This window comes from Tarenaya hassleriana, unplaced genomic scaffold, assembly GCF_000463585.1.
Source record: "Tarenaya hassleriana unplaced genomic scaffold, ASM46358v1 Cleome61, whole genome shotgun sequence".
In the NCBI taxonomy this organism is placed as follows: Eukaryota; Viridiplantae; Streptophyta; class Magnoliopsida; order Brassicales; family Cleomaceae; genus Tarenaya; species Tarenaya hassleriana.
Genome location: NW_010968608.1, coordinates 155,306 through 169,192, shown reverse-complemented (window position 1 = coordinate 169,192; position 13,887 = coordinate 155,306). Strand labels below are relative to the sequence as shown.

General features: G+C 36.7%; 2 protein-coding genes and 1 long non-coding RNA gene across 4 annotated transcripts; 1 reads left to right on the top strand and 2 right to left on the bottom strand.

Moving 5' to 3' along the window:
* Nucleotides 1-406: 406 nt before the first annotated feature.
* Nucleotides 407-2,228, bottom strand: LOC104799802 (50S ribosomal protein L18). The gene is made up of 2 exons (XM_010522453.1): nt 1,985-2,228; nt 407-945 (listed from the first exon to the last, which is right to left on the bottom strand). Exons 1-2 carry the CDS (start codon nt 2,156-2,158, stop codon nt 547-549), a joined length of 573 nt encoding a protein of 190 aa, XP_010520755.1. The 5' UTR covers nt 2,159-2,228; the 3' UTR covers nt 407-546.
* Nucleotides 2,229-3,178: 950 nt separating this feature from the next.
* On the bottom strand, nt 3,179-7,087 carry LOC104799801. Of its 2 annotated transcripts, XM_010522451.1 has the most exons (6): nt 6,052-7,087; nt 4,687-4,893; nt 4,259-4,407; nt 4,027-4,119; nt 3,498-3,853; nt 3,179-3,377 (listed from the first exon to the last, which is right to left on the bottom strand). In XM_010522451.1, exon 1 carries the CDS (start codon nt 6,998-7,000, stop codon nt 6,074-6,076), a length of 927 nt encoding a protein of 308 aa, XP_010520753.1. In that variant the 5' UTR covers nt 7,001-7,087; the 3' UTR covers nt 3,179-3,377; nt 3,498-3,853; nt 4,027-4,119; nt 4,259-4,407; nt 4,687-4,893; nt 6,052-6,073. The 2 variants fall into 2 exon arrangements, with proteins under 2 accessions (XP_010520753.1, XP_010520754.1); XM_010522452.1 differs by lacking the exon at nt 4,687-4,893.
* A 6,212-nt stretch (nt 7,088-13,299) lies between these two features.
* On the top strand, nt 13,300-13,879 carry LOC104799800. Its single transcript, XR_769616.1, has 3 exons — nt 13,300-13,355; nt 13,466-13,658; nt 13,745-13,879. It is a non-coding gene; the product is annotated as an uncharacterized LOC104799800 (long non-coding RNA).
* The last annotated feature ends 8 nt before the right edge of the window (nt 13,880-13,887 follow it).

The window sequence follows — 13,887 nt, the reverse complement described above, 5'->3', positions numbered from 1 at the left end:
AAATTATCAAATATTAATTTTAATTAAAAAATTATCAAATAAAAAATACTAAAAAAAATTTATTTTGATTTTATTATAAAAATTAATAAAATTTAAATAAAAAACATATATAAATTATACAATTCTAAAACTTACAATAAATACATAATATTTATTCAAATTTATTATATTCTAATACTTAGAATTTATATAATTATTTACTTGTTATAAATTAAGTATATTTTATTTATTTTTAAATTGAAAAAATCAAATTCGAGCTAAAATGAATAGAAAAATAATTGAAAACATGGAATATTTATTTAAAAAATAAAGATTTTTATTAATAAAAATCAACATTAATTGAAACCGAATTCAGTATAAACATGAACAAATCCGAATATAACGGAACCAAACCGATATGGACAAGTGAAACCAATACTGATTGGAAATTGAATTCCCAAGTTTTCTTTAGCCCTTCTGATAATTGAAAGTATCATGAAGCATTTAGATCAAAATCTCTACATGAAACTTCCCAAAGTACAAAGATACAAGAAGTTAAAACAAGATTCACGACACAAATAGAATACCGTTTTCCTTGATCGTATCGATAACGATCCCGAGCTTACCCTCGATTCTTTCGCCTTTTCTCGGCTCATAAGACAAAGCATAAACATCCGCTTCCTTTGAACGCTCAGCTATGAGTGTACCGATGATCCTGCACGCGTTATGGTCGGTGAGGGAACGGAGACTCGTCCTGAGATCCTTGGCATTCGTGGTGGCAACCGAAATGACTTTGCTTGTCGGTCTGTGCATCACTTTCGCGTGTATGAACTTCTTGGAGAAGAAGACGTTGAGCAAGAACGGCCTCATGTACATGTCTGTCCTCTGCTTCCATGACTTCCTGTTCGGCCTTTTTGCTGCTTCACCCCGTGATCTTCGAGTCCACGCAGCTTGGATGAATGATTTCTACACAGAAAAGCTCAAGAATTTACCCGAAACACGAGATGGGTTTCTTTTAAAAAAAACACCGATGGAGGGGGGTTTCTTGCATCTATGTTCATCGGGTTTCGCTGAATTCAAGATTGTAAAACTAAGCCGAGGATGGGCAAGAGGGCCGCATGTTTCATCATATATCATTGTCATTTGTTATGTGGTACTGAAAAACCAATCCCTAAACCCTAAACTGATCAAGAAAACGAGCTCGAAGAAATGAAAACACATATACTGGTAGAGGGAACATATACATTGTTCATGAATATCGGGTTTTTCGCTAGAGTCAATATCCCCCAAATTTACCTAGCCGATTATTTAATGTGATCAAAACGGAATGACAATAGCTCAAGCAGCTTTCTTTGTCATGAAAACTGAACTTTTCACCAAATTCAAATTTGTATAACCAAGACAACGAAATCATACAAAGGGCAAGATGATTCGTATAATCGAATTCGATAACCAAATCAACTTCTCGGTCGATAAAATTTCATTTTTCTTCCTCAGTAGCCAAGCAAGGCCAAGGCTTGTTGAGATGATCATGCTATGAACAGAAAGGTATAAACTTTCACAGAAATCTAAAACTTTCTTGACCCAGATTGTATGATTTAAGTCATGAGTGATTTACCTAAGCAAACCAATACATAAGATAATACAGTCTCACGAATGATTTACCTATGAGAAACCAAATGCCCAGATCAAATTTTCAACGGCAATGTTTTCAGAGTTCAATCACCGATGGTAAAAGTAAAAATCTTTTTCACTTGGGCCCTTCAAATTCCATAATCAGAACTCCACCTAGAACCCTGATTCCATTTCAAGTCTTCCAAACCCACAAAATCACGAAACTTTCTGTCGAATTCAATCATACCCAAAACCCCAAACAACGACCTGAGGATCGTGGCGAATCGATTGAAGATGAAAAGGCACGAAAATGGCACCAACTACAGGAACAAACTCAGACTAACCCTAAATTTTTCGTGCCCCGAAAACAGAGCGAAGAAGAGAGTTTTACCTTGTTGACGATGGGGGATGAGATTCTCCAGGCGGTGTCGACAGAGAGTCCAAGAGAAGGAAATGAGGACACCCATGAGAGTGATGAGCCGAGTTTGCCGGAGCGAGTCTGGCGAGTCGCACCCGAGTCGAATGGGGCGAGTGAGAGGGACGATGAGACCACGGAACAAGACATTTTCTATGGGATAACCCACTTGGACAAGAACGAAAGGGGAAAGAGCTCTAGATTAGAAAAAGGAGACGACTTCAATCAAAGTATACAAGGTCAAAAGAAAATTAAATAATATACGAAAAAGCATCGGAGGGACAGTGAACAAATTATGGGTTTGATTTAGCGGAGGTTATTTCGATTTTTGGTTCGGGTGCAGTTCGATTATATTTGATTTCAGTATTTCGGTTATAAAAAAATTATAATTTTTTATATTTTTATATTGATTTTAGTTCAGTTCGATTTAAATTCTGTTTTTATTCTAAAAAAACTCATTTTTTATAAAAATTATCGAGTTTTTCGGTTATTTTTATTCGGTTCGGTTTTAGTTTTTTCGGATTTAGAGAAATAACAACTATTCAATTTTTATATCGTATTTGATTCAGGTATGGGAAGGACCCCACTAGATGGAGATAGGAATATCATAGGATCATAGAAACTGGATTAGTCCGGTTATATCTTATTCGAGACAATTCAATTATTCGGTTAATAACCAAAATGACGATACTAGTTAATTTTGACGTGATGAGAAGAGAAAAAGGTTATTACATTTTGTTTCATCAACAAAAACAGACAAAATCTTCTAACTATTTCGCTTACTCAAAAAAATTCTCCTACTTTAAACTTATTACAAAAAAAAAAAAAACACGCAGAAAACACTATATTTTTATTTTATTTAAAAGAACATACATACACGTGTAATGGCGGCCGGATGATTTGGAGAGATTAGAACTGAAATTGAAGCTTTTGACTTGGAATCACCAATGGAGGGTTTTCAAGTTTTAGGGTTTTAAAGATCACACAAAATCACCAAACTATTAATCAGGTGTCCGATCGATCATTGGGCCAATTTCTGGAGGAAGTTTCTAATTAACACCAATTTTTGGCCTTTCAGTGTTAACATTTTCCATGATATATATATATATAATGTATTTATTTATCTAGAATATTCTTATAAAATAATAATTTTTTATGTGCAAATATCAATTGAAATAAAAAAAAAATCTAACGAAAACTTAGTAGAGATGTTTTTTTTTTTGTTTGCAAATGGTCTTAAGTTAGTGTGTTGTTTGAATGATGACAAGATCTCCATAAGATTGATTCTTCTCCATTTCCCCTCAATCATCCGCGTTTACTGTGCTCATCTCTCTTTCTCTTCATGTTTTGGCTTTTCCTTGCCCAAGTACTTGTAAACCAAAACGTGTTTTTGTGTTATGGCGTTTACAAGTGATGATATGTAATAACTGAGCACAAGGAAAGAAGGTGAAAGTGTTGTGGCGTTTACAAGTGATGGAGAAGGATTTACCCTAACAGATTTGAGGAGAGAGCCTCAGTGGTATCCGAGCCGACGTAGGAATTGGCCTGAGTCACGTCTCTCACCCATCCATACGGGTTGTCAGTGCTCGATTTCTTCGCTATCTGCAAGTACTTCACCTGCAACCGAGAGAGACGCCTCGGGCAACCATTATTAACAATTTAACAGCGCTTGCTTTTGAAACGTCTTGCACGCATGACAAATGGGATTCAGCCAGTTTTTGTTTGCATAATAAGTTCAAACTCAAGAGTTAGAGTACGAGTTTTTCTCACCTGAGGACGGGATACATTGTACATCGGCATCGTGAATGTCATGCCGACAGGCCCGGCTTCCTTCTGTTATATTGCCTGCAGTTAATATACGAAAAGGAATTAGGTCGAAACACAATGGAAACGAGTCTCTCTCTCTCTCCTTATCTTTCTTTCGAACCGAGGTAAAGACCTCGCGAACATAGAACAACGAAACGTTAAGTAGGCTTTCTATATGATTCAGAATACAACGTGAAAGGATGGAGTTTCACCTTAAGGCGCCCCGCTTTTTCAATCAAGGTATTCACATGGAACGGAGGCTTGAACTCCTGCGTCATAACTGGGAATTCACCGTCTGGCGGGACCTGAAAACAGAAACATAGTGATAATAACAAGTTGGTCCAAGAGGTAGACGGATTCCAATTTCCAGGCACGACTAATTGTTTTAGTCTCGCCAGGGCCAAAGTTCTGTCCATGTCAAAGCTATCGAGACGGAGTTGTTACCACTAAACTTGAAAAGATTTTCTCTAATGATGTCAACAGAAATCTTCTCCCTTCTCCGACCCCCAAGCTCATTGGCTACAGCAGATTTAGTAACAGCTGTTCCAGGCACCCCTTTGGCCCTCAAGGAATTGGTCTGAAGATATAGAAAGCTGCAAATCGTTGACGACAGTATTAACTACCGTAAAGATAGCAGCAGGAGCAACCGCAATCGGCTCATTAAATACATAGGATTTCAGAACTTCGGTACATGTCACAATAGGAACCACATCTCAGTGAAACAACTGAAAGATCGCACAGATTGATTAGCTCGGAAAGCATTTTCACAGTAAACCAGCTAAAAACACCAGATATCGCATCGGACAGAATTTGGTAAAAAAGCAGCGTAGAATTATCTGAAGTGGTATAGTGAAGATGAGACCGTAACATACAGCCGCGGAAGACGATGCTGTCGCCTCGCTGAGACAAGACGAAGACCTGAGATATCATCGTTTTCGTTGTTTCTTCGCCTGAGAAAGATCGATCTCACCGGCTGAATTCGACGAAGTTTAGGTCTCTCTCTCTCTCCTCGGAGCCGGCGATCTCGTCAGTGCTGTAGTAGGCAACGTTTCATCCCATTCGACGCCGTGAAAAAGCCTCTGGTAGAATCAGAATGTCCTGAGTCGGGGAGTTCTTAATAGCTCCAACGGGCTAATGAGTGCCATTTTATTAAAGCCCAATTTTATTATTAAAAAAAAAAATACTTACGTTATTGGATCTTGCCGAGGTGTCAATCTAGGCTCTAGATCCCAAGTCCAACATGAATACATTCGAAAAATGACAAGACTCTGGTAAAGGTTCAATTCGGGTTACGGGTTCGATTCGGATTTGTCCGAAAGTTGGATATTTTTTTAAGAAATTAATTGAAAAAATTAAAATTACAAAAGAATTGAGCGATCCGAGCTTGAAATTTATAGAGTCGGATTTTGCACTTCATTATATAGGCACAAAAAAAAAAAAAATCGGATCAGTCTGAACCTAAATTCGAAACTCTCGAATCGAATGCGGATTCAGCCCGGATCGGACCGAACCAACTCGATTGACACCTCTCTTGCCGATGGCAAAAGAGTTCCGCTTACAATAAATGGTTCAACATATTTGGGTAATGAGTTCAAATTATGCTAAATTGGTCCTTTACCGAAAATTAGTTTGAAAATATAAAGATTTAAAGGTATTAGTTTATAATTTAATATCATTCAAAACACTTTGTGGATTATCAAAACAAAATAAATAAATTTATTCTTTAACAAAGCTAATAGGTTTGGTTCTTCTAACAAAAGTTTCATTAGCATCAAGTTTAAACTAAATCAAGGCGAGTACGCTTGGTTCTTCTACTAAACAAAGAATCAACAGGGGGAAAAAAAACAGCAAGAACTATCGCAATAACAACATTTCAGATTGGACGAGAGCCAGCCATCTTCTAAAAGCCCAAAGCACTATAGAAAGAACAACAGACAAAGAAATGGACACAAGGTCTATGTTCTGTTCTATCCAAAGATTCCGTTACCACAAAGTCGGCTACTTTGTGAAACGATTTCAAAACAAGACAGCTTCCAAAAGGGTCACGGCAAATGGTCAAAATGTTACAGAAATTAGGCCTGTGGTTTAAGGGGACAAGGCAGAAGATGGAGGGAACCCAAGAACCAAAAAAAGGGAAGCTCAAAATCATAAATTAAGCTTCTAATTCTACCAAACAGAGCTTAGACAATAGACAGGGCTACAACATACACTGTTTATGGTGTCTCTCTAGAATTTACCTGAATTCTCTCCGGCGAAAGATCACGGAAGCGGATTCTTCCGCGGCCGTCCCCGCTTCTTCGGCACCCCGTCTGCAGCAGCTGCAGGGACATTCACTGCTTCATTGCCTCTCTTTGCGACGTCACTGGGTCCACCAGGCGCGGCTGCTGCTGCGAAGCCATTCACGGCGGCGGGGTGGTGGACTGTGGGGAAAACCGGCGGCATCCAATTTGGGAATTTCGATGTATCCGCCATTGAAGCTCCTGAAGCTTCCTTCGCGCTCATGAATCCCATCGGGAAAAAACCCCAACAGCAGTAATACTCGTCTCTTCCGGGCACCAATGGCGGCAATTGAGCGATTTTCGCCGCGTGGAACGCCCTCCTGCAGTTTTGGCACCGGACACAGCACTCCTCGTAAACCCCAGGGTACTCGTAGAGACCGTAACAGTACGGGCACGTCGTCCAAAACGTCGCCATCCTCTCGTTCACTCCGCCGGATTTCCGCCACGGCGGCGATTTCTCCGTCTCCCGGTGATTTAAGTCCACCTTGGTGAAGAACAGATTCAGCTCGGAATCGAACTGGGACTTCTTCGGCGCATTCGACAGCACATGCCACGCATCGGCGACAAACCTGAAGGCCTGGTCGGCGTACGGGAGCCGGTTCTTGTCGGGATGGAGGAGGAGCGCGAGCCTCCGGTACTGCTTCTTGATCAGATCGATGTCGGAAGAGGATCGCTGGGGATCGATCTGGAGGATGCCGTACCAATCGGGGTGGTTTCCGACTCGATTCTCCGCCGCGAGGAGGACATCAACCACCGCCAGGATCTGGTCGGAGCCGTCGAGCAATGGCTCCAACTCCTGGGCTAAGATCGCGAACTCTTTCGAGCCGTTTAGATCGTGTGATTCGAGGAGCTTTTCCGCGATTCCTAGGAGACGCTCTGCTTCTGCTCGATTAGGGTTATCTTCCATTTCTCTTCTTCCTCCTCGCTTCCTTTCGATTTTCCCTTTAGTCTTTTATTTTTTTTGAAGGAATAGTGAAAAGTATTTTAAGAAAATAAACTAAAATTAGAAACGAAAGTAAACTAATCAATCCGAAAATTTTATTATTAATTTGTTCTATCCAAACTGTTTTCTAAAAAATAACTCCATTCAACTTCAATTTAATTTGATTTTATTATATTTTTATTTTTGAAATCCAGATTAATTTAAATTTGAAACAAACTAATGAACTCGATTCTCTTATGCTAGTATTTAACACAAATGCTTTAGCTTTATCTTCCATTACAACCTTAAAAATAATTCATTCAGTAACATTAAATACAATTAAAAATAAGCTCCAAAGGTGAAACTTTAAAAAGCTTTGAGAGGGAAATTTGCGTGAAAGAGTGAAAAAGTTTAGGAAATTTCTTGAGAAATGCAAAAATTCAACAAAAAAATTGGTTCAGATGAAAGGAGTGGATGTTCCGGTTCCGTTTTTGTTTATAATGATGAAAAATAATTTTTAAAGAAATATATAGTTTTTTTATTTTTATATCTAGTTTCAGTTTTCTTCTTATTTGATTTTTCGATTATAAAAATATCATCACCATTTGATTTTTATATCAGTTTCGTTCGAATGCGATAACGTGTTAGGGGACGATTGGTTGCGCCGCTGTCACCCGCAAACAGGACAGTTACGATTTTTGACGATTGCGGACGATTGAAAACTGATTGGTTGAACCGCAATCACCCGCACCCGCAATCAAACTTGTGTTTTCTAACCGCACCTTCCAACTTGCGTTTTGATAGCGGTTTCCGGCGTTTTGAAAAAGAAACTAAAATATCTTTATTAAAAATTATATAAAATACTAATATATATATATATATATTGGTGATGATTTTATTTATTTTTATGATTTGATATTATTTTCTAGTACTATATTTTAATAAAAAATACAATATTATAATTTTAAAGTTTAATAATGATTATTTTTAATAATTTTTATAATAAAATTATTTTTTTACTTAAAAATAAATTAAATTGATAATATTTTTATTTTAAATTTATTAGTAAATAAATTTTATCAAATGATAATAAATATTTAATTAAAACTATTATAAAAAAATTATTTTAAAATAATATATTTTATTTTGATAATTTATATCAAACGCAACCGCAACCGCAATGAACCATTCACTTCCAACAGCATCTACCCCAATCGCTACCAACTACAATTTATCAACCAGTCGATACTAATCGTTCATAATCGCTATCAGACGTTCTGAAAACGCCACCACTCGCAATCGTAACCGCTGCGGTACAACCAGTCGAACTCGTATTCGATTTGTTTCGGTTGGATTTATGAATAACTTAATCAAATGCCTCTATAATAATAATAATAAAAAAATCTGTAAGAAAAAATTGTCATTCTCCAAATCTATTGTCTAGAAAACCGAATTATCCAAAAACCAAAAGAATAAAAATCTAAAATTCTCTTAATAAAAACCGGAATCTAAATCGGAATCGGAATCAAACAGAAATTAATATAAAATAATAAACGATTGATACATAATTCTATAAAACCAAAAAAATCGAATCAAATCATTCTCAAACTTAACCCGAACCGAATACAGAAACGCTCCCTCATAAGTAGAAGTGCCCACGGGTAACGCTTTGGCGGAGGATACGTAATATTATCTATCCATCCTTTTCTCAACTTTTTACTATTTGTCTCGAGTAAAAGTGATAATATAAACATACTATAGTATTATTTTCTTTATATTGATAGGATAGAGATATATTGACATTTATTGGAATACATCTCTAGATTAAAACCCCTATATATAAATTTTTAGAGCATTATCTTTATACCTGCAACTAGTTTTAACTAACTTTTCATCCAATAATAATGATCATATAACTCTACTATAAAAATATTTTTTTATATATTGATACAATAGAAGAAATAATCGATATTTAAAAAAAAAAATTGAATCTATAAACCCAAAATCCTAAATATAATATTTAGAGTAATATTAACATAGTGGGCATAACACAGTAATGGGCCAAACCAAAACCAACAAACGGCCCAAGAAATAAATGAAAGGAAAGATCATATATATATTTTTAATACACTTTATTACGTTTTTAATCTCACGAATTTCAGGATAGTTTACGTTTCTTACAGTGATCTCATTATTCGACTATAAATATTATTTATATAACTAATTACTTGATTTTCATAATCCTCCATTTATAATAAATAGGAAGGATATAAACGAAACTAATTAGGTTTTGATGTGATCCAGCTTTTCAAAATTCAAATAATTAAACTTTAGCAAATCCAAATCAAACCTAAATCATAAACCTTATCGACCCACATCGCATAAAAACAATTATGCATTATAAATGTTTTAGGTCAAGAAGTTGAATATAGTAATCAATAAAAAAAAAAAAACCCTATGAAAGGAGGGAGACGGTGGCCCATTGGTCACGAGGGTGTGTTAAAGGAAAGATTCCTCTTCACATATATCAGAGAGAGAGAGAGAGAGAGAGAGAGAGAGAGAGAGAGAGAGAGAGAGAGAGAGAGATGTATAAAAAGAGTGGTGGAGGATGATGGTAGTGAATAAGTAGTACGACAAATCCACACTGTATGCACAGCCTGCAATGAAGTGATTTCTGATTGGATCCCACATGTACGGAACAATCATACCCCCACTCCCACCTCTATAGACCATTATATATATATCCCAAACATTTAGAATTGTATTGTATAATTAGGGGTCGGTCGGCGTTTCGTTATTTGACTTAGATTCAGATCAGGAAGGAACGGTTCGATTAGATTCTCTTAATTTTACGTATCAATCAGTTATTATATTATATTTTATTTGGTTTGGTTTCGATGTCAGTTTGATTCGGTTTCGGTTTTTATTAAAAAAATTATAACTCTATAAAAAAATCGGATTTTTTAAAAATTCGATTCGGTTCGGTTTTAAAAAATCTATTTTTCTAAAAATAATACCATTCGAGAATTTTGAACAGTTCGAATTAAAAAAGATACCATATTTTTTGGTTTGGTACGGTTCGATTCCGAGAAACCGAAGCGAAACACCCACCCACCCCTATATATAATATAATTAGTTCTTAGGTTGATTTCAGATTTATTTTATTAAATTTTAGATTCATTGGAATATGATTTGGATTTAATTTTATTAATGTTTTTTTATTAAATATGTTTACTTCATCTGCATTTAATTCAATCGTATTAATATAAATTTTAAAAATATATATATCAAATAAACTCTTAGATTAAGTTTCGTTTGAATTTGGCTAGACATTGTCACGGTTAGTACACTCTCATTTTATACGTTCCTAACTATAATGTTGATATTTCCTATAAAAAGCTGTCTTTTTTCTTTGACATGTATTATATCTTAATCTCTAAATATATGGTTAAAAACAATATTAAATGGCAAACGAAGATTGACAACCACGGAACTCCTTCAATTACCAATTAAAAGATACCACGTTATCATGTGCATGGACTTTATATATATATATATAATTATAAATATAATATCCATGTGTGTGTATGTGTATATATATATATGGGATAAACAAGGCAATCAGTTGTTTGATTTTACTATTAATTTGACAATATATACTTACCCGATGTTAGAATTGATTTACACATTTTTTTTAACTAGTTGAATTTATAATTTATCATGATGATTATATTTATATGACTGGCGTTTCATTGAAAGGAGCAAATCAAATTGTGATAGAAGGAGAGATAATGATATAATGGCTCATTGTAAATCTTTAAATATTGTTTTAGACTTCATATATTTTTTTTCTATAGACCTAATTTTCTCCCATTTCATAACAAAATATAAAAATATTCCTCAATAACACACTACAAAAAAAGCGCTAAACTACGACGGACATTGCGACGGATATGTCCGTCGCAATAAAATTAACGACGGCTAACGACGGAATACAGACGGTGAACACTCTGACGTATTCCGTAGGTTTCCGTCGCAACCTAAGACGACGGAATGTGACGGAGTACTCCGTCGCAAACGTATTGCGACCGAAAACGAGGGACTTCCGACGGAATTATGCGACGGACTACCCTCCGTAACTTTCCGTCGTTTTTTAGCGACGGAAATACGACGCACCGTATCCGTCGTATAGTTAGGTATAGTTAGGTGGGAAACGTTTTTTTTTTGCCAGAATGTCCGTCGCAAACGGTCGCATTCCGTCGTGAGTTCGGTAGTCCGTCGGTATCCGTCGCAACAAATCCGTCGCACGTCCGTCGCATATCCGTCGCAATTATCAAGAATATAACCCCGCGCATATCACCACCATCAAGCAACCGAAAAATAACCCTCCCCACCGAAAAATAACCCTCCCCAAACGAAAAAAAACCCAAAAAAAATGTCTTTCAATGCAAGGAGATGGATGTATGAAAGAATAGATCCATACACAAATCAAATATGCAAAGATTTTGAAGAAGGATTGCAAGCGTTTATGACGTTTGTTACATCTCAACCGTCATATATCGAAGGGTCGAAACTTCCATGTCCGTGTGTGAAGTGTGAAAATACGAAATGGCAGTATATTCAACAAGTGTGGAATCATCTATATCGAAGAGGGTTCATGTCCAATTATTTTGTTTGGCTAGCTCACGGAGAAACAGTGGACACGACGTCTTCATATGGTGCAGTTAATCAAGTCATTATCGATGAGCAGCGAAACGAATTTCAACAAGGAGAAAGAAATCCGTATTCAGAAATGGTGTTTGATGCGTTTCCAAATGTCGGTCAACCGTCTTACGGGGAGGAAGAAGAGCCAAATTCCGAGGCTAAAAGGTTCTACGAGATCCTTAATACATCGAGCACTCCAATATATGAAGGATGCATTGAAGGTCTATCGAGATTGTCGTTGTCGTCACAATTGATGAACATGAAGACTGATTACAATATTCCGGAGAAATGTATGGACGGATTTAGTCAGATGTTCAAACAATATCTACCAGAAGGTAATACTGCAACAGAATCGTATTATGAGACGAAGAGTCTGATGCGGAAGTTGGGGCTACCGTATAAAAAGATTGATGTTTGCGAAAACAACTGCATGATTTTTTGGAAGGATGACGAAGGATTGATGCAATGTCGGTTCTGTGGGAAGGATCGGTATCGGCCACGACGAAAAGCATCCAAAAAAGGCAAGTTGATTCCATTGAAAAGAATGTTTTATATGCCTATTACAGATCGATTGAAGAGATTATATCAGTCTGAGAAAACCGCATCACATATGAGGTGGCACGATGAACATTGTACTCCAGATGGGGAAATGCATCATCCATCAGACGGGTTAGCATGGAAACATTTCCAACAGGTATTTCCTGATTTTGCTCAAGAGGCTAGAAATGTTTATCTAGCATTATGCACAGATGGGTTTAATCCATTTGGAATGTCGGGTCGGAACTACTCTGTATGGCCGGTGATTCTAACACCGTACAATCTACCACCCGGAATGTGCATGAGTAGAGAGTTTTTGTTCCTCTCAGTACTGGTTCCAGGACCTACACATCCTAGAAGAAGTTTAGACGTGTTTCTTCAACCGTTGATAGAAGAGTTGAATGAGTTGTGGAGTGTAGGTGTCACTGCATACGATGTGTCGGTGAGGCAGAATTTTTTGCTTCGAGCAGTTCTTTTATGGACGATTAGTGATTTTCCAGCTTACTCTATGTTGTCAGGTTGGACAACACATGGTCGTCTAGCGTGTCCATATTGCATGGATGAAACTGATGCATTTTGGTTGCAGCACGGACGAAAAATGAGTTGGTTTGATAGCCATCGGCGTTTTCTACCAAGAAATCACGTGTTACGACGCAACAAGAAGAATTTTCGAAGAAATATAGTTGTTGTTGATTCTGCGCCACTTGAACATACCGGGGATGAAATTTTACTTGAACGAATCGAAGAATGTGTTCGGTCACATGGATTATCTACTACATCAGTGGTTGGTGGTAACGGTCATTTACCGATTGAAGGATATGGTGATTATCACAACTGGCATAAGAAGAGTATATTTTGGGAATTGCCATATTGGACGAGGATCCGGTGTTTCTAGCCCTTCTACCCCTACTTCTCAGCAGCCCCCAATACCCACACCTCGTTTGGATCAACCTTTCACGGGTCATTTCGCGATGTGTTGACCTCGGAGGAAAAAAATTAACAGGTATGAAGAGTCATGATTGTCACGTCTTCATGCAACGATTGTTACCTATTGCATTTGCAGAGATACTTCCAGAACATGTCAACCAAGCTATATCAGGTATATGTTTTGTTTCGTAGTAACGATTTTAATATTACTTAAGATCTTTACACGTGTGATTTAGTTATATGTTGATATTGTATTTATAACCTCATGTTTTTGAACCGTAGGAATTAGTAACTTTTTCCGGGAAATCTGTAGTCGGACATTGAAAAATGAAGACGTCCAGTTGATGAAGCAAAATATTGTTCTAATTTTGTGCAATTTAGAGAAGATATTCCCACCATCTTTTTTTGATGTGATGGAACATCTGCCAGTTCATCTGCCACGAGAAGCGGAACTCGGCGGTCCGGTTCAGTTTAGGTACGTATATACATTAATATTATTATCTATATGATTTTAATTATGTATTTGAATGGAAACGTAGATTTATTGTGTAATTGTTGTAGATGGATGTACCCGTTTGAGCGGTTTATGTACCACTTGAAACAAAAAGCGAAACAAAAGGCGTTTGTTGAAGGAAGCATTGCAGAGCAATATATAAACGAAGAAATATCATTCTTCACCTCGTATTATTTTGAAGATCAAGTGG